This window comes from Terrapene carolina, unplaced genomic scaffold (genome assembly GCF_002925995.2).
Source record: "Terrapene carolina triunguis isolate 2854851 unplaced genomic scaffold, T_m_triunguis-2.0 Scaffold238, whole genome shotgun sequence".
In the NCBI taxonomy this organism is placed as follows: Eukaryota; Metazoa; Chordata; order Testudines; family Emydidae; genus Terrapene; species Terrapene triunguis.
Window position 1 is genome coordinate 13,463,810 of NW_020664589.1, and position 26,725 is coordinate 13,490,534.

Consider the following 26,725-nt stretch of genomic DNA (forward strand, 5'->3'; position numbering starts at 1 on the left):
GCAGACGGAGGCGATAAAAAGGGACTTAAGAGATCCTTCATTGAGCAGCAGTACCTTGGATCATTCGTTGTTTAAGGTATGTTCGCATGGTATCAGATGAGGGGGCATAGAAGTTCCTTGCTTTGAAGAATTCTCTTTTAAACCATGCAGATACAATTAAATTGGCTTTGAGCATGTTCTCTTTTCTTCCTGTTCCTCAGTGGCTTTCCAGATAGCACTTTTTTTCCAGCAGTGTGAACAGAGAAGTTCTTTGTAGGTTATTTTTCTTTTCAGAGGAGATTTAAAAAAAAAAATTACCAGGTAAACTTCTTTTTATGCCATTGTCATGAGGATTTGGTGCTAGTTAAACACAGTTTACTCAGTACCATCCAGTGCAAATAATTTGAGATCTTCTGTTCTCTTAAGGGGGGGCTGGGTGATGGTGGGCAGGAGATTCTTGGGGTGTAGCCTTTATTTGGGCTAATAAGCACTTACGGGCTTTTCTGGAATTTTATGCACTAAAATTACCTAATTTAATCTTACTGTTCCTATAGGGCTTGTTTCAGAGCTTGCCTCTTTCTGTACCGAAAAGGAGAAATTATTCTCATCCCCAAAAGGTGCTGATATCCTAAACCAGCACACTCTGTGCTGTTATTTGATGCAAAGTCGAAAGTCGGAGAGGCTGAAGATGTATTTTTTTTGGACTTGAGATTGTTCAGAGGCATTCTTGATAGTACTGTTTCTGATGTCAGAAGATGGGGTTGTTCCTAGTACGGGGTGCATGTCTTGCCTTGGATTAGACTTGCACTATGTCACCTACAGAATCCCTTTTTAATATGACCAGGAACTGAACATAGGGCACTTGCCGGAGGGGGACGTATGTGGAGACTCTCTTGCCCTAGTCTGTATTTAAAGAAAAAACAAATGACTTGATGTTAAGTTTGCTGCAGTACCTTGGTTTTGTTTGTTTGGGCTCAATTACCTGGCTTAATTTTCATATCCTTTAAATGAAATGGCGCTTATAATTCCACTTAGAAGTAGTTTAACTCTGAATATTTTCTTTTTTAAAACAAGTGTAGGGGAATCGTCTAGGATCGTTAAAATATGTTTTCGTTACAATAACTGCTTAGATAGAATGCTAGATTTATTTCAGACAAAATGGCACATTGTTTTGTAACTATTTCATCTCGAGTTTCAGCAGGTATTTTTATCCATTTCCAAAGGTCTGTTGAATATTAATAGGGCTACCTTACTATTCATTCTTACTCTGTTACCATCCATATTATCCTGTTTACTTTAAACTCCAGAGGAAAGAACCAATGATAAATTAAAAAAAAATCTTTGAGAATATTTGAATATTTAAATACATTGTTTTAAAAAGTTTGTTTAAAAACAGCAATAAGTAATTTTATAAACAGTTGGTGTTATACATCAACCCTTAGGTTTAGTTTTGAGTCTTCAGTTGTGTTAGGTTGTTTGTTTTTGTTTTTATTTGTTTGTTGCAGAGAACTGTCTAAAAATGCTGGGTTTTTTTCTCCCTGCCTTCTTCATTTTTCAGATGTGCCCTACTTTGGATACTTCTGCATTGCATGTCTAAGGAGCTCCAACTAATCCTGAGCCATGTCACAGATGTTGCACATAGAAATTCCCAACTTTGGGAACACCGTCTTGGGCTGCCTGAATGAGCAGAGGCTGCTGGGGCTTTACTGTGATGTCTCCATAGTTGTCAAAGGCCAAGCCTTCAAGGCACATCGTGCGGTGTTAGCTGCCAGCAGCCTGTACTTCAGAGACTTGTTTAGCGGGAACAGCAAAAGTGCATTTGAGCTCCCAGGTACCGTGCCACCAGCCTGCTTCCAGCAAATCCTTTCATTTTGTTACACTGGGAAACTCACAATGGCCGCAAGTGAACAGCTGGTAGTGATGTACACTGCAGGTTTCCTACAGATCCAACATATCGTAGAAAAAGGGACAGACTTGATGTTCAAAGTGAGTTCTCCCCACTGTGACTCTCAAACCACCATGATAGAAGATCCTAGTTCGGAACCTCAGAGCCCTTGTAACCAATTGCAGTCTGCTTCTGTGCCCTACGTCATGTCCCCTTCCATGCCCATCCCGCTCCTCACCCGGGTGAAACACGAAAATCTCGAGCTGCAACCCACAGCTGTGTCAGGCCTTCCTGCCAAGCGACCCTTGGAAGCCAGCACTCGGGATAGTACAGGAGGGAGCATTTCTAATGCTGCTCCGCTAAAGTTGTCTCGTGTTTCATACTATGGAATGCCCAGTTTAGCTACTCTCATCCCAAACATACAGCAAGTGCAGTACTCCCAAGGGGAGCGGACGAGCCCAGGAGCCAGCAGCATTCCAACTACTGATAGTCCCACTTCCTACCACAATGAGGAGGATGAAGAAGATGATGAGGCTTATGATACCATGGTCGAAGAACAGTATGGTCAGATGTACATCAAATCCTCAGGAGGATATTCAGGTAATAAACCAAAACGTTCCCTTTCCCTAACCCCTTTGTTTTCCTCTTCCTCTTTAAGTTGCCACTTGGTCCTTTTCTCCTTTGTCCAGAATATATTTTTTGGACTGTTCATCAGGTTTTTTTATATCCTGCTTGTTTACACATGAAGATTTGTGTTCGTGAATTTAATGCTGTTGAAAACTGCTGGCCTGACAGTCCAGGAAACTTGAATTCTCTATCCACAGAACAGGTACAACATGGGCAGAGGACAGTACAAACTCCACCACCACCACTCCACTAATGTGCCTCTTCTCGGAACTGGAGAGACCACATGTAGGGGTGAGAGTGTAGTGCAGTGACCGTAGTCTGTTTAATCCTTAGCCTCCTCCTGTTGGCAGTCTCAGCCAGGGACTCCATTTGTTTTGTGCTTTTGCAACATGGACACCTATCCATTAACTGCTGAACTGAGAGTGCCAACTAATTTCACATACAGTACGTCATCCAAGAGCTACCTCAGCCACTACACATCTTGGTTTGGATTAGAACCGGCAATCTGAAGGTGAAAGGCTTTGTACCCAATTGCAAATCACCTCATCCATTTATTTCCCCCCCACTCCCTCCCTTTTTTACAAAAATCAATTACAATGTATGTCTTGCTCTCTCCATCCAAATACCTCAAATAAATCAGATTTCTGGTATATCAGAAAGAATTTAAACAAACCTTTCTCCCCCTATCCCTAACACATATATCCTAGCCAAGATTTTTATCTTGTATGCTGTCAGTTAAGTTCCCTTTTTCCCTTCAGAAATAATTGATAGGACTAGTTAAAAGTCTTCATTAACCTAACTCAGGGGTCGGCAACGTTCGGCACGCGGCTCGCCAGGGTAAGCACCCTAGCAGGCCGGGCCAGTTTATTTACCTGCTGATGCGGCAGGTTCGGCCGATCGCAGCCCCCACTCGCTGCGGTTCGCCGTCCCGGTCCAATGGGGGCGGCGGGAAGCGGCGCGGGCCGAGGGATGTGCTGGCCGCGGCTTCCCGCCACCCCCATTGGCCCGGGATGGCGAACCGCAGCCAGTGGGGGCCGCGATCGCCCGAACCTGCCGTGTCAGCAGGTAAATAAACTGGCCCGGCCCGCTAGGGTGCTTACCCTGGCGAGCCGCGTGCCAAACGTTGCTGACCCCTGACCTAACTCATCACCTGGTAGTATTGCACTGTGAAAGCATTAGCTAAAGGACAACATTGTTTCAGCAATGAATTGCTAGACAAGGAACTACTAGGTTCTGCCACCAAGGACACACAGGTGTTTTGATTTTGCAGTATGAGTATATGAGGGGACATTCTCTTTTCTGCTTCCCTCACAAGCGATCAACTTTTCTGAAAAATAACCGTATTGGCCTTGTTCATCTTCAAGATCTTGAACTGACGTTTGGAAATGTCTCTGGTGCCTGTTTTGTTTTGGCTTTTTTGGAGGGCTAGAGAGGAGGATAGAGGCTATGTGGTAGCAAACACGTGGGGAATCTAATCTCCACAGCTAGCATTTCTCTCTGAGAAATTTCAAAAGAACATATTGGGAGATGTACATTCTTTCTGCATTCCAAAAAGAGGCTCCTGGATGAACACAGTGGACTCTTAATTGGTGCTGCAGGTGTTTGAGAATGCAGCTTTGATTTGTATTCAGTTCCTGGGTGGAAACATATTTCATGGTTTTCTTGAGATTTGTCAAGCTGGCAACGCAGAATTTTCTTTAGTCTGTGCTTAGTTTTCACTGTTACTATTTCCCGTTGTAATTGCTGAATCAAAAATGACTAATTTGAAAATATTAGCTCTCTCACATATGCTGAAAAGTTGGCTTTCTTTCCTTGGAACCATTTTATTTTTAGAGATGGATAGAAAATGTTGCATTGACAACCTCTGTTTGATCCAGTTATGTAATTCATGGTGGTGGTAATTCTCAGCACCAAGACACTCCCAAGTGTGGCTTTCCAACCCTCTCCATAAAAGCAGACCCCCAAAACAGTAATGTCCTTGCTGTACAAATCTGTAAATGGAAAGCTGAGAAGAAATCATTGCCATGTGTTTTACTGGAGGGGTAGGGGAAACTGTATCTTGTTTAAACTAGCCTTTCCACTCTCACAGCAAATACTGCTACTGGCAAATTTTGAGGGTTTTTTTTTTTAAATATTAGAACAGTCTCTAAAAAGCCAGTCTGCTTTTTCAGTTGCCGTTCCTGAGGAAAGAATCCAAATTCCTCGTACTGACAGTAAACTTTCAGAAAGGAGTAGACTAATGTATTCTAGGGAATGGTGTGTGCGCTGTATACTTGGTGGGATGGAGTGTGATGCATAGGATGTGTTTTAGAATTTCCGTCTAACTGGACAGAGCTGAGGCTGTTTGCATGGATGTTTGTTCCCCCCTGCAGAGCATTATGACTGAGTAGTGTTTTGTCTTCACCATGTTGAGCATTTCTAACATTGTTCTTTAGAGAAACAGGATTATACCCTTGTATACAATATTTTGTTTCTCAGTCATGGGGCCTATTTATATAATAGCAGAACAGAACAAATTCAATAGAAACACAGAAGACGATCATAGGAAAAACTATAGGATGGTACAGTATGCGACTCTAAGCCAGCAGGCTATTGCATATAACTCTTATTACTGTGTAACATTAAAACAGAGCTGCTCCACTCAGAAAATAGAAAACTTGAACAGCTGACTTGCTGGCTTTGATAATTTTTCAGTTGTCCAGCCTTTAGGTTGGATCTGATGGTCCAGAAGAGGAGTAATATTTTCTTTCTCCCTATGCAGATTGTGAGTAGGCTTCTGAATTGCTGGGTGAGGCATAGCCATGGGTAGTTTTGTCTGGGGAGGTACAGGGGAATGACAGAGGAGCTCACACCAAGTAGGCGCTCGCATTGTCACCATTCTGTCCAACTTGAAGGCCAGGCAATGCCCCCTCCCCCAGGGTTATAATCTATACAATTCTAGCTAAAACGTGTCTCTCCTGCACAAGCACATTGAAAAAGGGTTTTCTGTTTTAACCACCGCTGTAGTCCCAGGCTGCCCCGAAATCTGGGGATGAGAGAGGGAAAGATTTAAAAAAGGAAATGAAAATTGAGGCTGTTCCATCCGATTATGGACTTGTGTAACTCTCACTGTGTTTTAATGACTCTGAATAAAAACCTTCCTTCAAAAGACACACAACAAAAAACCCTACAACATGGAAGAGCGAGGAAGAGCTAATCCTGCTCCCGGCACGTAGATCTTGACAATCTCACAAAAGACAGGGGGAAACAGTGTAAAATAGTGATTGCCAAAGTTTCCAAGAGCCTTTTGAGTCTAAACAAAAACAAAGCCAAAAAAAGAGCACGCAGCCAGATCATGCATTGAATCTCATGGGAAGCTTCCCCCCGCACCCCCTCCCTTTTTTCTCTCTCCTTGCACAGCTTAGTGTCATTCCGAATGGTGCCAGGTATCCATTGTTAGGGACATTTGTCTGCTTCATTGTAAGGGGACATTTAAAGCTGAAACTCAAGTTTTTGTTCAGTGTCCTCTGTCGTCTTTCATCTCCATGTCGGGGCCTGGCTCTGCAAGGTGCTGAATGCCAGCGAAGAAGGCTCGTAGGATGGTCCCGGCCATTGTTCATTAGGTCTGTTCTGAAAGCAGTTGGGTATTGTAGAGTCTTGTTTATTTTCTCCTATATAAAAGCCTTTCTGAAAAAACAGACTGAATCTCTGAAACTCGGCACAAACCAAAGAAACAACATGCAAATTCATGACCTTGGCAAAGGGCTTTGATGGTAGAAAGTCAGAGTAAAGCTTAAGCGTCATTAAGTAGCTGACTTAGAAACCAGTGGCACAGTGTGGTGAACCATAAGGAATGCTGAAGTGCAAAAGAAACTGAAAATAAATCCAGGGGAAGGCTAACTCCCCTTCTAAAAAACATTGCAGATGTAAGAATTAAAGTTTAGCTGTCATGAAAGAAGTCCCTAATTTTCAGAGGGAAATATAGGAATTGCCATTCTGCATCAGACCAGACTTCAGAAACTGGCCATTCCTCACATCACATTCCAGTATAGAGTCAGAGGATGGTAGAATTGTGTGTGTGTGTGTGTGTGTGTGTGTGTGTTTGGCTTTGGCTATTATTATTATTTATTATTATCAGGATTTGCATAACTTTTGTGTGTGCATTAATAGCATTTCCATATGATGGCTTTTTATTCTGTAAATGGGTCTAGACTTGAAGAACATTTAGGCCTTAAAGAAACTAGTTAGTCTTCATATGGGCTCTAGCATTTGATTTGAGAAGTATGCAGCTAGGTAGGATATTAAACAAAAGCAAAGTACATATCGCTTTAACTATAGCACCATGGGCCTGATCCTGAAAGGATTTCAATGGAACTTCAGATGCTCAGCATCTTTCAGTGTCAAACCATATTCTTTTCAGTCACCTTACTGTTTAGCAGATGTATTTGATTTTATTCAGTTTCAACAGGCACAAGTGAAATTGCACCAAGTGTCTTTAAATCCTCACACAACGAATTGCTAGAGTATAAAGGATGGACCTGAAAGTTATGAAATACCAAACGGACACATGCATATTTCATTGAAAATTCATCTAAAATAGCTGTTATAGAATAAAATTGCAGTAATTAGCTAAGAGAATAGTTTTCTCTCCTGGCCCTCTGATTTCTTGACAGTAAGTAAAGAGGGCAAGAAACAATCCAAAATCTTTAGTGAGAGGATACATAGCATACTGTATGAAGATGATCCCAGACCAAGCTTAGAAAAGAAATGTTACAATTTAAACCACAGCCAGTAGCAATGATCCCGTGAACATCTTGAAACCAAATAATTGCAATCTTCATAAAACTGCTTGTTTTAACTGCAGTCATGGTTCTTTGACTCAATTGCCTCCGATACAGATCAATGAGTAGTCTGACCCTTAGGATCAGGCAGGAAGCAGTCAACAGAAGAATAGAATTAATCTATTTTCCGGGAAATATAAAAGAACACCAAACTAGGTACAAACATAGAGGAGATGGAGAAAAATGGGTCTCTGAAATGAACAGGGCATCACACTCATCGGACAGAGTTGGTCTTATCTGCTTCTTATTGTAAAAGTGGGAATACTCTAATGGCTGTGAGGGAAAAAGGGGGAAGGTGTAATGCCGACTAGAGGGTGTGGAAAATCTTTGGCTTCATTGGCTGCCTCCTGTCTAATCAATGTGAATTGTTCTGAACTTGTATCAACCAAATCACAGAAAACAACTTGCAGGCAAGAAATTCTCCCTCTTATTAAGGACTCGGCAGCCTGAGGAAACTTAAGATCCACATGGGTGTCATTCTGCATCAGACCTTTTTTGGCATTAAACTTCTAGTCCCTGTTTCTTCACAGTAAAACACAGATGTTTAATTTTAGACTGGCAGATGTTTCACTCCTGTCTGAGATCTGAAACAAAGGCAAGATATGGGCATTTATAAACCAGTAATATTGTTCCTGTTCTTCCAGATGAACTCTGTGTATAAATAGGACACACATCATATCTCTACAGTTGAGTATACTGTTGCAAAAGGCACTATTAGTAAAATATGTATAGTTCTATGGTGGACTATATTATCATTTTTTCTTCTTGTGTGCGTGTATTTATCTATAAACATACATACCGCTTGCCAGTAAATCTTCTAAGAATCTGTGAAAATAGCTGCAGATGTTGGCTACTGTTTTTGTGTCCGCTACCTAGCAAGTGTGACTTAGGGATTCTTGTAAACTCTTTATTTGAAAGGCAAATTCTGACTCTGTGGGGAAGGGAGGGCAACTAGGTGTGTTCTTCAAAATTCCAGTCATCCATGGTAGGTGAGAAGAGAATGGTTTTGTGGACAAGGCAGTGGACTAGGCCCCAAGACTTCTGGGTTCACACTTCCTGTGTGACAAGGATCAAGTAACTTCAGCCGCGCTCTCTGTTCTCTGTCTGTAAAATAGGAACAATAATACTTCCCTACCCTGAAGAAAAGTGAATGAGAAGAATAAGAAGAGAATCCAGACGAAAACCTCTGGAGTTGTGAACCTCCAAGGGGGAATTTGTATTTCTGCTCTTTGAGTTGGCAAGAGCCAAGAAGATATTAAAGTAACTGGTCTTTAGGGAGTACAGTCAACCATTTCAAATTTGGATGCCTGAAATTAGACATCAAAATCTCAGCACTGATATTCAGAGGTGCTGGGCACTTGCAATGCTCATTAAAGTCAGTGGGAGACACGGGTGCTGAGCATCTCTGAAAATGAGGTCACCTATTTAGGTACCCAAGTAGGCGTCTAACTGCATGATTTGGGCATCCCAGTGTGAAAATGTTGGACTCTAACATATTACTGTCATTCTTTCTGAACTGATGCATGTCCACTAGGCCCATTAACAGCCTGCCAAGAGAAATTTGAGGCCATGGTACATTATGTTTGCTGGGGCCGCAGCCCCTCCCATTTCACCCAGTTACAGATATGGGGAGGGGGCTGAGCTCGGGGTTCAGATACAGTTGTCCCCCTTTTACCTTTCTTGTCAGCCCTGCCAGTTAACCTATTCTTCATTGTCTAGGTCATCAGAATTTCATTTTTGCTTATAACGTCTACTTTTTTAAAGGTTTTTATATGTACAGTAATTAATTTGTATTAGTTTTTTTAACATCACACGAATAATATTTACAAATGTATAGCCAGTTGGATTATTGTTTCTTACAACTGTGTAATAAAAGGTAATAATAAAATACTTCTAAAGATCTAATGGTTTGTAACAGCCCATTGTCAACTAAAACAGTGATGCTTAGAAATGGAAGACCTTACGTAACAGACCTCTGCGAAGCAGAGTGCATCTTAAGGGCCTGTGGAACAAAGGCACTCAGCACCACCAAGGAGGTGCTGGAAGGGTCCAATGCCACAAGTTGTTGAGTGCCAGTAATTCCTATTAATTTCAGCACTTCCCGGGATTTGGCACAAAGTTTTCACCCAACCAAGTAGCTTTGAGGTAGTTTTCTATACTCAAATCCTGGATGTGTCCTCTTGTAGTTCAGTTGCCGCATGTTATCAAACCCTTCCACGTTTCAGACCCAAATATATATTTGTGTAAATAAAATATATTGGTGCTGCTTCATAGCTACCACTGCCTTTTTAATTGTTCTTGTTTTCCTCTGCATTAGCTGGTAAGCTGCTTTCTTAGTCTAGTACAAAACTATATTAGACAATACTTCACATTGTTTGCCATTTCATTCAGAGGAAGAGGAGCAGCTGCCCTCTGAAGATACAAATTAATTAGACACGAATACTATCCTGTTCTGTAGAGCATAAAGGCCAAACAGACTTGCTTTCTTTGAAAACATGGGACCAAAGTGATTTGTACCCTGCTTTTTTATGCTACCGTTCTGTGTGCAGTAATTAATATTCGTTGAATTGAAGTACAGTAGCATTAAAAAAGACCTAAATCTTTGGTAAAGTTTGTTTAATCTTGTTTGAGTTGTACTAATTCTTTAACCAAAACAAAATCCACAAATGAGGTAAGTGTCCATATAGAAATGAGATTTTTTTATAGACAGAGGCAATAAGCAAGAGAAACAGTATTGAATTATATTAGAATGGATTAATCTGGATTGCACTGTGTGGGGGTTTTTCTAGCACAAATTTTGGCTGAGGTCTCGTGACATTTAGCTTCAGAAAAGAGAATGTTAAGTCACCTATGGCCTTGTTGTTGGTTCTTATGTTTAAACACAGGGCACTTATAAATAAATCAGAAGAATATTTTTTTCTGCCAAAACGTCACTGACATTTCCCAATATTGTGTGTGCGTGTATCTCCAAAAACACAATTTGGGTAGGTCAGTGTTGTCTGTACTATTAGTTAAAGTTGTTTTTCAGAACAAGTAGCTGGATTTCAGGAAATGGGACTGACACCAGCTTCAGCTGGAATTAGTTACTCTAGGAAGTTAACTAATACCAGCACAGTACAGTCTCTTGACTGCGTTATATTGCTTTCTTTGCATTATTTATTATTGCAAAGACTGGCCGGCCCAAAAATTGATGTACCTTCAGAGTCACTATGTGACATGCACAGAAATTTACAATCCACTGTCTGTCATCTGGTGCAGTTTGTTTGCTGGTCTGAATGTTGTGTATATTGTTTAACTTCCTGCAATTACAACAGTTAGTTTGAAAAAGAAATGCATAAAGAGTTGGAGAAAGAGGGCCTGGGTTCTATTCCCGGACTTGTTGTATGACTTTAGGAAAGTCACTTAACCATCGTATTCCTCAGTTTTCCATGTTACCAACCTTTGTAAAGTGCTTTGAAATATATGGATTAAAAGCATTCTATACATGCAAATACTTATTGTTGTTTGTTACTTCATTCATGGGGGGGATCATCTTTTAGCTCTGCCTACTTTTAAAGCTGCTAACAAACTTTATCTAGCAAGATAAATTAAAATCACATCTATGTGATTATGGAAAATAGCAGTTAACCACAATCTCAGTCTAAATGTGTTTGTTTAGAATATATAAGTATGATAGAAACCAAAGGGTCTGCCTTCTGTTGTGAAATGTTTGTATTTTTGCTCTGTTGGCTGCAACTTTTCAAGGATACTTTCTCTGCAATTACACCAGCTCTTTAACCTGACTTCAATTTTATTTTTTATAAAGACACTAACATGGAACCATTTTAACAGCCCTTGTGAAAATTAATGTCACTATGTTCTTACCCTTTTAACAGCTTACGATCTGCCAGTTTTTAAAGTGGCAATAAATAGTTTTTGCATTTTTCACCCAAAGCCATTAATTAAAATAAAAATTGCAGCTTTAAATAAATAGTGCAGGGAGTTTTGTTTTTGTCTGTGTGGTACTTTATGCCTTTGCTCAGCAGTATAAACCATGACTGTGTAGAAAGAAATGACAAGCTGCTAGAACACTTCTCTGGCAAGCTTGCCCACAATTAACACAAGCAATATGAAATAATATGGCCTAATCTTTATCCCTTGCTGTGGCTCTTGCATTTCAAAAACATTGTGGCTTCACTAAAAAATAAAACTGCTGCCCGATTTTGATATCTGTTGACTCCTAAATGTATGCTATCCTTTTCCTGAACAGCAGCTGTTAAGGACATCAGACATCTAACCTAAATGACCCACGTATCCCCTAATGTTGTGTATGGTATTTGTGCTATACCTGAATACTTCCCTGTCATAGGGAGTCATGCAAAGGTGTACAGTATATAGTGTTCTCCCATGGGCTCTAAATGAGAGAGAAGAACTGGACCCTTCTGTCCCCAGGATATATTTTTGCAGTGGTGGTTGTGATATTGGCGTGTGCTTATCTGAGCAATTTTGGCAAAACCAAAGGGACTGTAAGGAGACTAGAGTAGCTTTTGTCTAAATATTAGTGCTGGATAAAATGCTCTCCAATCCTTGATTTATTTAAATTAAATACGTCTAATATTTTTCAGTTAATATCCTTCCCTTCTCAATGTCCAAAAGCCTCTTTTAGATACTTCCACCGCAAGAACCAGCAATTTCATTCTAAAATCGTACATCTGAATATTTGGAAATTCTCCTCATAAGAGCTTTGAAACAGAAAATTTATTTCTGTTGGTGAAAATTTCTTACGTAAGTGAACTGCACGTCAGCATTACAAAGTTCTTCTACTTTGCATAGATAATCAGGCCATAGTGGTAGGAGAAATTATGCTTTAAAATATCATCCCGATTGTTTTTCCACTTAGGGTGACCAGATGTCCCGATTTTATAGGGACAGTCCTGATTTTTGGGTCTTTTTCTTATATAGGCTCCTATTACCCCCCACCCCCTGTCCCGATTTTTCACATTTGCTTTCTGGTCACCCTACTTCCACTATTAGTTCCTCATCCATTCCTGGTAATGCCAGGCTGTTGTTCTGGATGCACTGGTACATTGAGATGATCTTTTTTAGGAGATACATGCTGATGCCATGATTCTTAAAACAAAACCACACACCTCATACAAACACAAACTTTCCATTTTAAACGGTTCTCACGTAAGAATAATATTGCAATACGTTGGTACTCAGTATAGCCTTACATTTTGTTGGCTTTTACAACTTTTTGTCCTATAATGTGCTGTCACATAATAGAACATTGCAGGATATGTCCTAGTTAGAACACTAATTTCTTTGTAAAAGAGACCTTTCTGTTGTGGTAACTGTAGCAACAACTACACAAAAGTCCCCAGATTTGCTATTCTACCTGAAGAATGGGAAACATCAAAATAATGAGAGTAAGATACATTTAAGAGGCTAAGTGATTGCATGTTTGATCCAATGCTTTTGTCTAACTTTTTTTTTTAAAAGAATCATAAATCTACAGCCAATTGTACTAAGGGTGTATTTATCCTTTCCAAGGAGCAGTCCTGATCATATGGATAGAGTTTGACATATGTTATCAAAACTTGTTGATCAAGGTGTAGACCATTATACAGTTAGATGTATTTTTATAATTTATAAATGCTTAAAATATATTGTAGATGATGCAGTTGGCACCTATGCACATCTGTATGAGTCCTGTTTTGCTGTGATAGGTAATTTTAAGCATGATAAGGGACTTCCATTATAAACACGTTTTAGAAAGCTAATCCTCTGTATGTTCACAGAACCTAGCATTGCGCACTGTTTGTTCGTAGTAAAACTCATTTGTTTGATCTTTTCAGTATTAACATCTGCTAAAAGGCAGTGGCAGGCCCCGTCAATTGTATGTAAAGAAATGTTTTAAAGGAAATCACAGCAATAGCCTAGTATTTCAGTGTAATTTTTTTTTTAAAGCCAAAGCTTAATAAAACTTTGGGTTTTTTGATGGTGATGAGATAAAATTTTAGACACTTAGAAGTGGGAATGGGAGAGGAAAGGAAACCTAGGAATCACGTTTTGATTTAGGAAAAGTGAGTGCTGACGGATAATATTGAGTTGCTAAGATTAACTTTTGTTGGTTCAGCGTGTATATAAAGTTTTTCAGCAGCAGAAGATTAAAGAAAAGTAGTTATAATAGGGAAGTAGCTACTAACCTGATTGGACAATTTATGGCCTATTTGGGAAACCTCTAATACATTTGCATAACATTTTATTTTTGGTTAGTTGCATACAATAGTTTGTGTCTTCTCTTTAGAAAGCTGATTCTGTATACTTGTCCACATTTAGAGAGTGATCTCAGATGTTCAGAAATAGCAATTTTTCTAAATGATTAAAAAAATAAATGAAAGCACAATTAGGTTACATTAATCCCTCTCTCAGAATCCATTCAAGGCAAGACTCCTGCAGGAGCTAGTCTTTCCGAAAGCGATCAGGAAAAAAGGAAGGCCTTGGGTTTAAACTTAAGGACAAGAGAAGCTTCATTCTGAAGATCACAGATATTAGCCCTGCTCCTGCATAACGGTGCCCATTGCCTCCACGTATAAAATGATCATTCTTGTTGAGTAGATGACTGTTTTCAAGAACAATGTTGTGAAAAAGATCTTGAATCATCAAAATCTAGCTGTGTTCATTTGGATCCTGCACCTTAAAAGCATTTAACGGTTCTCCCTGTTCATTCTTTTTCAAGTGGCTCAAGAGAAGCCAGAGCAGATCCCACTAGAGAGTCGTTCCTGTGTCCTCATTCGACGTGATTTAGTTGCTCTCCCAGCAAGTCTTATCAGTCAAATTGGATATCGGTGCCACCCAAAACTCTACTCAGAGGGAGATCCCGGAGAAAAACTTGAACTTGTTGCAGGTAATAACTTTTTTTTTTTTTTTTACATTAGAATGATTGAAGATTAGACATTTTTCTTTTTAGAATTTACCCCTCATCTCCCTTGAACCTTAGTTGCAATCAGACATATTGTATGCAAATTTTCCATTTTTGTGTATTACTATGAACAAATGTACCCATCACTAATCAGTAGGAAAAAAAAGAACATCTTAAATTTCCTTTAATTCACTGTCAGAAGAATGTGTCATTAGCAGGAGTTATTCAATTGAATTAATTTAGCATTTAATTGAATTCCCTAAGCTTGTATTCTTCCTGATTGGTATGGGCTGCATCACAACTGTATTTTAATTTCGCTTCACAGATGAAAAAAAATTACTTTTTTTACCTATCAAATGTTAAGATTTACAGAGCAGTGGAAGTAGGATTTATAGAAATGAACACACATTTAGACATTTTGGATTTTAATTAAAACAACAAAAACTTTAATAGTGGGTAAAAAAATTACACTGTTGGGCTTGTGGGTTTCTCCCTAGATATGAATTGCAAGGATCAATCCTAGGGACACATTTGGTGTATCTGTGACAAGGATGAGGCTGTAATCTTCTGGCTAGTCACAGATGGAATTGGTCACTTTTTGCAACCAGTAAGGCAATAGGACCCCAAGGCTGGAAACCAATTTAACATTCTAAGGACAGAAACCCTGGATAGTGGGAGATGCTCGAGAGGAGGCCAGGTTTTTTGAAGCATTTCCCTCTTTCCACCACATTCTTCTCAGTCTTCTCTCGGTTCAGCCAAATCGAGCTACTGTTTATCTGGATGCATATTTTGGCTAGGCGTTCAGAAAGCTGAGACATGGTACTGTTCAGGTTTGATATATTGGAGTTGTAGAGCTGGATGCAGATATAAAATATGCAAGACTTAAAACTGTAGTCCTGTCCTTTAGTGGCCATTAAACATCCCATGGCACTGTTATGTAAGAGGGATGTGTTGACCTTGATGTCCAGACCAAATTCCAATTTGGGTAATTACAGTCTACCTCCCTAAATGCCCATTGCAGTTTCAGTTGGATATGGTATTCTTTTCCACTTCCTGCCTCCACTGTTGTATAGTGTTATGAACTGCTGTCTTCTACCCCAGAAGTGACTCCATTCGGGTGATGTGATTCCTATGTAATAGCCCTTACTAACTTCACAGGTTGTTGTGAGGATTCATTAATACCTGTCAAGTGCATTGAGTTCCTCTGACGGAAAACGTCACAGAAGGGAAAAGTGAGTTAGTACTATCGATCCAAACCAGTTGTCCTTTCTTTCTGACCATTTTATATCTTGGATACAATACTATGAGAGCACACATTTATTTTCAGCCTGTTGTAGGAATGTTAATTTCAAAAATTAGCTAGACAGATTTCTCTCTGATCAAGGACATATATTTTCTTCAATGGAAGGCAGAAATAAAATGCACCCACTGTACAATAGCATAAAACCCCAAGTATTTATTTTGTAGCTGGAATATTCATTTTGTATCTGCTTGCATTTTATGTAAGACTTAAAGCCATCAAGTGATGCAGGTTATTTTCACAGTGAGAACTGCAAATTGGCTTGGGGCATCTTTGCTTGATTTACATTTTTCAATCTGGAAAAAAGTAGATTCATATCTTGGATAGCGGCTGCCTGGGTTATTTTTTATTTATTAAAGTGAAGTTACCCTTGGTAGCATCTGGCTTTCTCTCTGACGGCTTCTCTTTTAAAATACTGTAACGAATAAAGGCTCAGCGGCTAATTACGGTTTCAAACTTAGCAAAAACGGATGGGGGTGGTTCTGCCCAAAGTACATAAGAAAAATCTTTCAGTGAAAGTTTAGTAACCGCCATATACTAAATACTTTCTTTCATCTCAGATTTTTCTTGCCATAATTGATTCTGAAAACTTTGCCAGATTTCTCTAGAAATGATTATAGTAAAACTGATTGATAGAGAGAGTGCACTGAGCATGGTCAGAAGCTGCAAGGTTCAGAAATCCCACAGTACCACTTGCTCTTCTCCCCTCCTTACCCTTATATTCAAAAAACCGTGTGTAAGAGGAAAGGAGCTAACCATCACCTGGTGAAAGATCAAGCAGTCATCTTACCGCCTGCGCTAGGACAGCACAGATGTTGTTTAGTTCTCCATTTCACCACAGAGGAAAAGGGTCAAACGCTGATCTTCTACACTGTAAATCGAGAGTTACTCTATTGAGCTCAAGGCAGTTGCTCCAGGTTTACTCAGAGTCTGTCCCACTAGTTTTTTAAATATTCTTTTATTCTTAATTTTAAAGGTAAGTACAGAACTAATCATGCATAGGCTTTCCTGGAAATGCAAGAAGTAATTTTATTTCTCCTGTATATCTCGGCTTCTGCAAGAACTTAGTCTGTTCCAACTCTAGATGTGACCTATATTTAAGCTTTATTTTAAAAAAATAACTTTTATATTGTAACTGTGTGCGTGAAAAGAAAATATGCACTTCCCCATCTTTGTGTAACCAGGCAGATTCTGAGGCATACAGTAGGTTTGCTTTCGCAAGCTATGTGTTATATAAAAGTGTTTGATAATGAAAGGGTAAGAGACCTACTATAAAACACTGACAGGCTGTTTCCAAACCTCTAGCTATGTAAAGCTTCCTTAGCAAGGTTGATTTCTCACCTACAAACATACTTTAAGCCAATATATTTGAGACCCAGCAATTCCTAGGCACTAGAAACTAAATTCCCAGCTCACCAAAATTACCAGCGAGGGTTGTGCTGTGTTTCTTGGAAATAAATGGATTTGTAAAATAAATATATCTCTCTTCCATGCCAGCCTCCTTTTTTAGTCTAAATGTGTATTCTACAGCTCTTTCCTTGACAGAAGGAAAGGCCGAATGGATGGTTGCTCTGGAAGGATGGTAGTAGTCTGCTATGGATCATTTTTAAAATGAAATAAATCATAGCACTGTGTGTCTTTTATGTAACTAGATCCTTGCACCAGACTGCAGTGGATCTTCTTTCTGTTTGGATAAAATCAGGAGATTATTATTATGGGCTGTGATTCTCACTAGACCCCCAAAGGAGTGAGTGCCCAGATCCCATAGACCCCGAACTTACAGTAGTCCCTTGAGAATGCAACTGAGATCATGGCCCTGTTGTGCTAGGCGCTGTATAAGAATGACCCTACTGGGTCAGACCAAAGGCCTGTCTGCCGACATTGGCCAGTGCCAGGTGTCCCAGAGGGAATGAACAGAACAGGTAATCATCAAGTGATCCATCCCCTGTCGCCCATTCCCAGCTTCTGGCAAACAGAGGCTAGGGACACCATCCCTGCCCGTCCTGGTTAATAGCCACTGATGGACCTATCCTCCATGAATTTATCTAGTTGTCTTTTGAACCCTGTGATAGTCTTGGCCTTCACAACGTCCTCTGGTAAGGAGTTCCACAGGTTGACTGCGTTGTGTTAAAAAATACTTTCTCTTGTTTGTTTTAAACCTGCTGCCTATTCATTTCATTTGGTGAGCCGTAGTTCTTGTATTATGAGACGGAGTAAATAACACTTCCTTATTTACTTTCTCCACACCAATCATGATTTTATAGACCTCAATCATATCCCCCCTGAGTCGTCTCTTTTCCAAGCTGAAAAGTCCCAGTTTTATTAATCTCTTCTCATACAGAAGCCGTTCTATATCCCTAATAATTTTTGTTGGCCTTTTCTGAGCCTTTTCCAATTCCAATATATCTTTTTTGAGATGGGGCAACTATATCTGCAAGCAGTATTCAAGATGTGCATGTACCATGGATTTATATAGAGGCATTATGATATTTTCTGTCTTATTATTTATCCCTTTCTTAATGATGCCCAACATTGTTAGCTTTTTTTGACTGCCGCTGCACATTGAGTGGATGTTTTCAGAGACTATCCACAATGACACCAAGATCTCTTTCCTGAGTGGTAACAGCTAATTTAGACCCCATTATTGTATATGTATAACTGGGATTATGTTTTCCAATGTGCATTACTTTGCATTTATCAACATTGACTTTCATCTGCCATTTTGTTGCCCAGTCACGTAGTTGTGTGAGATCCTTTTGTAGCACTTCGCAGTCTGCCTGGGACTTAACTATCTGGAGTAGTTTTGTATCATCTGCAAATTTTGCCACCTCACTATTTACCCCTTTTCCCAGATCATTTATAAACACATACTAGGAGACCACCCCTCCCCTGAAGAGTTTGCAATCTAAATAGGAAAACAGAAATATTTTGTGTTGCATTCTGTAGTGGGATTTACACCTTTAGGGAAAATAAGGGTGTGGATTTTAAACTCTGTACACTTCAACTCTTGCAGGCTCAGGTGTTTATATCACCCGGGGGCAGCTCATGAACTGTCATCTATGCGCAGGTGTCAAACATAAGGTTCTTCTGAGACGTCTTCTAGCCACTTTCTTTGACCGGTATGTTCCTTTTTGACAAAAAAAATTAATTTGAGCCTTTTTTCCCCATACTTGTTTTTGCTTTTCTTCTTTACGATGGGTTAATCTGGAGCATGGGCGCTGACGTTTGTTTTTGCCAGTGGGTGCTTTTGAAGAGGTGTGTGTGTGTTGGGGGGGCTCTGCTAGTTTTGTGGGTAAGGTTATTTTCAGCATATTTATAACTTCTTTCATATTCCAGTTATTGAATATGTGTCTATCATTGGTATCTTAACAATGTAATCATTATTAAAATAGTAATGAACTACATAATTACATTATCATGAATTACAGTATATTAAAATCATTGCACTCACCTACGAGATGTCTTCACTAACGTCTCAGTTTAAAGACATTACGTCTCACTGTAGCTTTTTGGATGGGAAAGTGTCAACAACACTGTGGCTCATGGGTGCTCAGTACTGGGTTTACAATGGCGCTGTGGCACCAGACCCACACGGAGAAGGGGCCCCGGCGCCCGGATTGTGTCCCCCACCACCCACATTCCCCCCAAGGCCCCGTCCGCCGCTTACTCCTCTCCACCCCTTCCTCCCCCTCGCATGCGGGGGCCTCAAGGGGAAGAGGCTGAGCAGGGGTTGGGCGAAGCCAGGAGTGGTGCCAACAAAACATTAATCTGGCTCTGCGCATGCTAAGCACCCCCTGGTTTTTTTTGGTGGGTCCTTGAGTCTCAGAGCAACCAAGGTGTCAGCGCCTATGATCTGAAGTGCCAGCTTTTCTGATTCCGCAACTGAAAAATATACCGTTTGGTTGCTATCTGAAAGAGAATAAACTCAATAGGACAGTATCTCTCTGCATCACTTTAAGCTCTCACTCTTCCCTGAAATCCTGGGGATAAGATCTGCATTTCTCTCCCTTTCTTGCAGGAACACACTTGCCAATAGCTGTGGAACTGGAATTCGGTCCTCCACGAGTGATCCCAGCAGGAAGCCTCTGGACAGCAGGGTTCTTAATGCAGTGAAATGTAAGGGAGAGAGATTTACTGCTGCCGGGTTAGAACCGTCTGGCAAAAACAAAAGGCTAGGAAAGAGCTGCAGTTTAAACAGGGGAAGGCCATCAAGAGTGTATAATAATTGTGACGATATACATTGAAATTGGTAATGTGAACATTCAAATCTTTTCACTGTTTTTAAAAAAAATACTTTACATTATTTGTCCAAAGTTAGTATTTTGTGTTTGACAATATCACCGTGTGAAACTGAACATTATTGTTCACATGATCTTGAATTGTGTTTGGTATTTTTTTAAATCACTAATTTTGCAGTACAGTACTTTTATTAATAGATGAGATTTTTTTAAAACGGGGGCTATTTTTTCATTGGCTTACATGCTTGATAACTGAAACTGTCCGTTTCACAAAGCGCGAAATAACTTTACTAAACTAGGGCTCTGAGCCTGCAGCCAGATTCATGTAGGTGCAGGGATCCACCCGTGCGGATCAGAGCCAAACCAGGAGAGATTTTCCATATGCGCCCTCGGTGCTTCTCTGTCTGCTCCTCCTTGATCCTGGCCATAGCTCTGCCTGAAAGTTGCAGTGCTTTATGGCAGTGGTTCTCAACCTTTCCAGACAACTGTCCCCCTTTCAGGAGTCTGATTTGTCTTGAGTACCCCCAGTTCCACCTCGCTTAAAAACTACTTGTTTACAAAATCAGACAGAGAAATAGAAAAGTGTCCCAGCTCCGTTACTGACAAATGGCTGACGTTCTCATTTTTACCATAGAATTGTAAAATAAATCCATTGGCTAGAAGTATCATTTCAGTGTGAGACTGAGGCTGTTTTTCACTTGTGAGCCTTGTTTGAAGCCCAAGACCTGCCGCCAGGGCTGAAGCATGTAACTTAGGTTTGCAGGGGCCCCATATGGCGTGGGGCCTGGGGCAGTTGCCCTACTTGCCACCTCTTAATGCCAGCCCTGCATTTGTGAGCTGTCCCAGAGGACCTCTGAGTACCCCCAGGGATACACGTACCCCTGCTTCAGAACCACTGCTTTATGGCACACCATTTTTTGTTCTGAATGAGTAAATTGGCCACTGAGAATTAGAAATTCTGCAGTCTGCATCAGAACTTGTTAATGTGGATTAATCTATTTCATCATCTGGGTATAAGCATTTGTGTTTCACAGCCTATTTCCCTGAAAATGCTTGTTTATAAATCTTTTTTTTTATTTTGTAAGTAAAAGGCAGTCTTTCTGCAAATAATTACATTTTAAAAGGGATATATGTAAACAATAATAGCTTCTTTTTTTTTTTTTAAATCATTTTTTGAGCTTGGAAACTGACCAAGGTTCTGTATAATATCAAGCCGTTTATCCAGTCTGTACATAGAGGATCTAAAATCCATTTTAGAGCTGATAATGTAATAGGATTTAACTGTTTTAAAAACTGAAACTGTCCCAAAAGGCCATAAGGTAAGACTCTATACATTTTAACTAATAAATAATGCTCTTTAACTTCAGTGATTCAATGTCTGAGATGCTAAGAACTAATTCCTGTATTTGTGATATCTAAATGCGGAGCGCCAGCCAGTGGAGCTATGCTGATTGATACTAGCTGAGGATCTGGCCCATTTTCTATGCTCTGAATATGGGAAAACTGATGATCACAATATAGAAATCCTAATAGTCATCCTAAAAAAAAGAAGTTTTATACTTAAAAATATGTGCCTACAAGGCACAAAACAAGTGGTTAAAAAATTGCCTATTACAGTAATTCTTTTGAATACAAGAAGCACATTAGTAGAGCAAATGGTGCTTGATGTCGACTGCAAGTGAGGAACTCTGTGGTTTAGAAAAAGCTGGTCTTTTAGTACAGTGAAGCTCATTTAATATATGCTTGATGTACAGCGCAAGCCAGTGTCCTCTCATCCTTTCCCCTCAATGGATTCTGTCTGGGTAGTAAATCTTTATGTAAATATCTCACTACAAAATGGAAGTGGAGTGAATTTTTTTTTTTTTTAGATTTGTTAAATAAATCTTTCCTTGCCCTAATTGTTGTTCTGCTGCAGAACTCTGAGGGCCTTCGAGCCCCAACTGCAGATCTGTAGGGTGTGGAGGGAGGCGAAGAAGTAGCAAAAGACATTGATTGATATGTAAAAGTCAGAAATATTGGACTGCATTAATTATTTCCTGAGCCACAGATTGTTTGAGGGGCTTTACAAAGCAAAGCCCGAGTCCCTGAGAAGGAAGAACTTTCCAACTAAAGGCTCAGTCTTGCAAAGTGCTGAGCACTTCCCAAGAAGCACTGGGCACCCTCCACTACTGCTGTAGGAGATGACAGCACTTTCCAGGGGAATTTTGATAAATAGCCATGGATGCCCTGAAATCACAGTACAGGCCCAAATGGATTCTGGACAATAGGGCAAGACCCTATGTCCAGAAAAATCCTGGGGTTTTGAATTTGTATGTTACCCATTTAATTACTGATAGTTAAATGAAGGAATGAGTTGAATACTCCAAATATACAGTGAGATCTGATTGAAGTGATCACCAAGAAGTACAGGAGTACTTGTGGCACCTTAGAGACTAACACATCTATTTGAGCATAAGCTTTCGTGGGCTACAGCCCACTTCATCAGATGCATAGAATGGAACATACAGAAAGAAGATGTATATACATACAGAGAACATGAAAAGGTGGGAGTTGCCATACCAACTCTAAGAGGCTAATTAATTAAGATGAGCTATTATCAGCAGGAGAAAAAAACCTTTTGTAGTGATAATCAAGATGGCCCATTTCAGACAAAAAGGTGTGAGGATACTTAGCATGAGGAAATAGATTCAATTTTTGTAATGACCCAGCCACTCCCAGTCCTGATACAGATACTGATGGTGTACTTTTACTGTCCTGATAACATCCCATTCAGCACTGCTGCAGAACTTTCTCCTTCTCCCCACAACAGGTTTAGTGATGATTTACCTCTAAATAAACGTCTAGTAAAATCCTACTAGAAAATTTGGGAGCAATTTAAGGCATGGACTTGCCTATTGGTAGTAGTGATACCATCTGGAATACAAACTCCCATGTTTCAGTGTCTAAGCCAGCTGGTAACTGCCTGGGTTTTAGCAATAAACTTCCCCTATGGATAAGTTGTCCCATAATTGTCCATAAAGGGATTTCTTGTACCTTCCTCCATAGCATCTGGTACAAGTACTGGAAACAGGCTATTGGATTAGATGAACCAGTGGTCTCATCTAGTATAACAATTATGTTCTTGTGATAAAACCGTATGTTTTCTGTCAGATATAACCATAGCTGCATGTTATTAATGTCTTGTGGTACAGTGCTGAGATGGGACAAAGGCTCTGATCACACAAACTTCTTTGTGTTGCTTATGTAGTAGTCCTCAGTGAAATGTATCCCTGTCTTTGCAGTGTATTGTCAGAATTTTGCCCCAAGCTTTAAGGAAAGCGAGATGAATGTTATTGCAGCCGATATGTGCACCAACGCCCGACGAGTCCGCAAGCGCTGGCTTCCGAAGATTAAGTCCATGTTGCCAGAAGGGATGGAGATGTACCGTACGGTCATGGGCTCCACAACAAACAGTGTCCCCCTGGATCCGGAATTCCAACCCAGCACCGCTCAAGTCTTTGAGCAGCGAATCTATGCAGAAAGGAGGAGTGATTCGGGAACTATAGTAGCTTTGAGAACTAACACAGTAAATGTCGATCTAAGCAATGGATCCAACCAATCATTTGAACAGAGTGAGGATGCCGAAGGGGCTGGCTCTGTTATACAGGAGGCAGCTGGAACAGATGCCGTGGCGTCAGATACCCAAAGCACTCCACAACCTTTCGAACAAGGTGCTGGCTCCACTAGCCGGCCAGAAACTCCAGTGAGAAGACAAGATGGTACTTATGGAGGGACTTTATAAAAGAGAGAAAACATTTTGTGACCTATAAGGGATCCGTAATACTAAAGCTGCTTGCATGCATTACTAATACAAAAAAATGTGATCAAGCCACTTACCTACTGAACTGCTACTGTTGCCTGAAAAAAATGTGATTTTTATTCTGCTTGTATTTAAAATTTATGAAGGAAATAATTGCATTCGTTACACTGTAAATGACTAGGTCTATGGCGACCTACTGAAAACAAATATTGGGCTCCTTTTTGATATTCCTGAGATTAGCCTATAAGATTGTAGCTTTTTTTTTTTTAAAGAAGGGGAGGAAAAAAGCTTGACACTCCCCGCTGCTGCGCCGCATCATCACCACCCCATGCATTATTCAGCTCCGAAGTAAAGCCATCATTAACTTCTTCCTCTAGAGAAAGTTTTACCGTCACTTAACAGGAAAGAAAGATGTGTTAAGGTAGAAGTCATGTGACTTAGTCATTTTTGTCTGTACAATTGGCTCTAACAAGGCGGGGTGGGGTGGGGAATTGCTAAAAAAAACTTCTGTTGTTAAATGATCAGAGAACAGATCCTTAACATTGGTGTTACTAAGTGTGAGGCTGTAACCAAGGTCAGAGGGCTCTTCAGTGTCTGTCCGCTGATTTGTTGTTGTTTTTAGTTGCTATAGGATAGGGGTGGCCACACCTTTTATTTTATATTTGTATGAGTCGGGAGGACTGCGTGGTAATTGCAGACTGAGACCCTGGGTGTGATATTCTCCTGCAGTATGACTCCTGTCTGTCTCTCCGGGAGCTACTCCTTCTTTCCCCCCCTTGCCAGCATGTGGTATAGCTTTATACCACTGACCTTCTTGATTTAATCAGCTTCTACAACCTCACCTCCTCCTCTTTTACCTTGTGGCAGTGACGAACTCGACTGGCCCACTTGCCGGGCAACCCCTTGGCCACCTCTTTACTAGGCTAATACTCCTTAATAATTAATTTCAGTCCAATCGCTGAGACAGGTTGTAATAGTTTCAGAGAGAAACTGAACTGCAGAAATGGGAAAACAGATCTAGATATAGATAGATACGTTGTTTTTTTCCTTTAAAAAGGTATAGACAAAGATTGTAGGGGAATGATACTTGGAAGTAAATGTAGCAGGCAGATGGAGTGAGCCTCAGTGAGAATTCAGCTATACCTGGTAATGGTTTGAATGAACTTCGTTTCAGTGCTTGTTACATGGCTTGGAGTGAGGGAGCGGTCTGATTTAACTTGTAGGCATGCACTAATAACCGCTATCCACTGCTTGGAATGCACCATTGATCACACCCTCCCTCGCATTGAGGTGCACATGATAGGGTAGAAGAAAATTAAGATTCCCCACCCACCCATCACCCCTTTTAAAATTTAACTGGGCCCTGCAGGAGACAAAAGTCCTAGCTTTCAGGAACTAGTTTTCCCCAAGCCACACAGCAGAATGTAGTTGTCAGCTTGTGAGGATGCATTCAGCCCCTCCAAACGCAGTATTACTGGCAACTGGAACAGAAAGCCACCTCGCTCTTTTTACTCTAAACAACAGAAAACTTTGCTCCAAAGAGACCATGCTTGCTTGAAATAGCAACTCTTCCTCCAAAGATGCCTGGCAAAGTCAGACTGGCCTGGGTTGAAACACTCGGTTTCCTTGACAGCTGCCGCAGTCTGTAAGCTCCTGAAGAGGCCTATAGCCTGCCCTGTGTTTTTAACATGTAAAGTATATTAAATACAAAGGGAAAAATCTGATTTGTTTTCATGATTTTTGGTTCTGTCCTTCCATGAAGTACTTTTTCCTTCTACCCTCTCACTCCAAATACCTCTTCATGGAAAGAGAATCCAGGGGAAATATTTGATCACTTATAAAAAGAAATCCTTTCGATGCCCTTCTGGGTACATTTTATGGCACTTTGCCTTCTTGGCCCTGTGTCTAACAAGACACTTCGGCATGCATTATTATGCAATAACACACACTGTGTTACATCTGACTGTTAGAAGCGTGTGCTAAGTGAAGGGGCAGCTGGTATGTATACAGGTATATGCGCAAGTCGTAATGGAAGTTTGTCCTCCAGAGCTATGGGTGGACATGTGCTCTCTCTATGTTGACTTCTTCTGAGTGCTTTCATTTTTGAAACCGAAGGTCAGACTAGATGAGAAAATCCCCAAAGTGACAGTAAACCTTTCCGGAAAGTAACGACATCCCCAGAACTTCTGAAAACATACAGAGTGCAAAGCATGGCACGCAGTTCCCGGATTGCGCTTCTCATTACCGTGCTTCTTACGTGAGTTCCGTTATTAAGTTTGTACTACTTGCAGAGGCGAGAGAGGATTGCAAGGTTACCTGGATGGGAGGCAGGGAGGCTGTGAGTATGTGCTGAGAGCCAGCATGGAGACAGTGGTGTATGTAGAAAAGGGAAATACCAGGTGCTCATCGGCATGAAGCTGGTGCTTGATAATGCCGTGTTTGGAATGCTTTTAAGATTCAGGGGGAGGGGGAGTGATATGAAAGCCAAATACGGCTTGTTTTTGTTTGTTTTCATTTGTTTTTACTGTGACTAAAATGCCTGCTTTAAAGTTATTTACAATTCCTTGTAAAAACAAAGTTTGAAACTATGAACAAGTGCTAAGTGCACAAATAGTCATCTGCGAAGGCTATTGATGGCTATTTAGAGTTGGTTTTGGTAACTGAATTCACAGACAGCGCTTTGCTCAGGGGTTTACTCCTCTCTCTATGTAAAAGCGGGGAAAGGGGGTGACCCAGCCTTCGGCCATTTTTTTCTTCAATACTTGAAGCTGTGTTTGCATCTTACTAGCAAAGTTCTCCAACACTTAAGGTGTTCCAACCTCCTCCTCGATTTGCCCTGAATAAAATACACAGCGGGGTCTATTCTACCTTACGTCTTGTGTAGCTCTAAATTTTGTATGATTTGAATCTGGCTCTCTTGAGATGTAACTGAGCTGGTATTCTGCCCTCCCCAGTCACATGGATTGGTGCCCTTAAGACCTATGCAAAGTTGTGTGGCTGAGTGGGTATTGTTTGTGTGTATTAAAGAGTAGGGCATTTGTGGATCATATTTTCACTTTGCCCACCTCTGCAAATGAAAATTTTCCTCTTGCTACGTTTGAAATGCCCATTCTTTCCTACATGCGGTGCCCAGAGCTCGCCCCATGCTCTGTTTGCATGGTTTATCCACGTGG

The 26,725-nt window shown here is 40.5% G+C and overlaps 1 protein-coding gene across 1 annotated transcript; it reads left to right on the top strand.

Annotated features, from left to right (window-relative positions):
- Nucleotides 1–11: 11 nt before the first annotated feature.
- NACC2 (NACC family member 2) lies at nt 12–24,419 on the top strand. Its single transcript, XM_024206653.3, has 6 exons — nt 12–76; nt 1,538–2,464; nt 14,033–14,200; nt 18,529–18,634; nt 19,534–19,631; nt 23,035–24,419. Exons 2-6 carry the CDS (start codon nt 1,600–1,602, stop codon nt 23,532–23,534), a joined length of 1,737 nt encoding a protein of 578 aa, XP_024062421.1. The 5' UTR covers nt 12–76; nt 1,538–1,599; the 3' UTR covers nt 23,535–24,419.
- Nucleotides 24,420–26,725: the final 2,306 nt, after the last annotated feature.

Coding starts and splice junctions, on each gene's coding strand:
- NACC2 (XM_024206653.3), top strand. CDS start 1,600: ATGTCACAGATGTTGCACATAGAAATTCCCAACTTTGGGAACACCGTC. Junction 2,465..14,032: donor ATCCTCAGGAGGATATTCAG/GTAATAAACCAA, acceptor TTCTTTTTCAAG/TGGCTCAAGAGAAGCCAGAG. Junction 18,635..19,533: donor CTAGCCACTTTCTTTGACCG/GTATGTTCCTTT, acceptor CCTTTCTTGCAG/GAACACACTTGCCAATAGCT.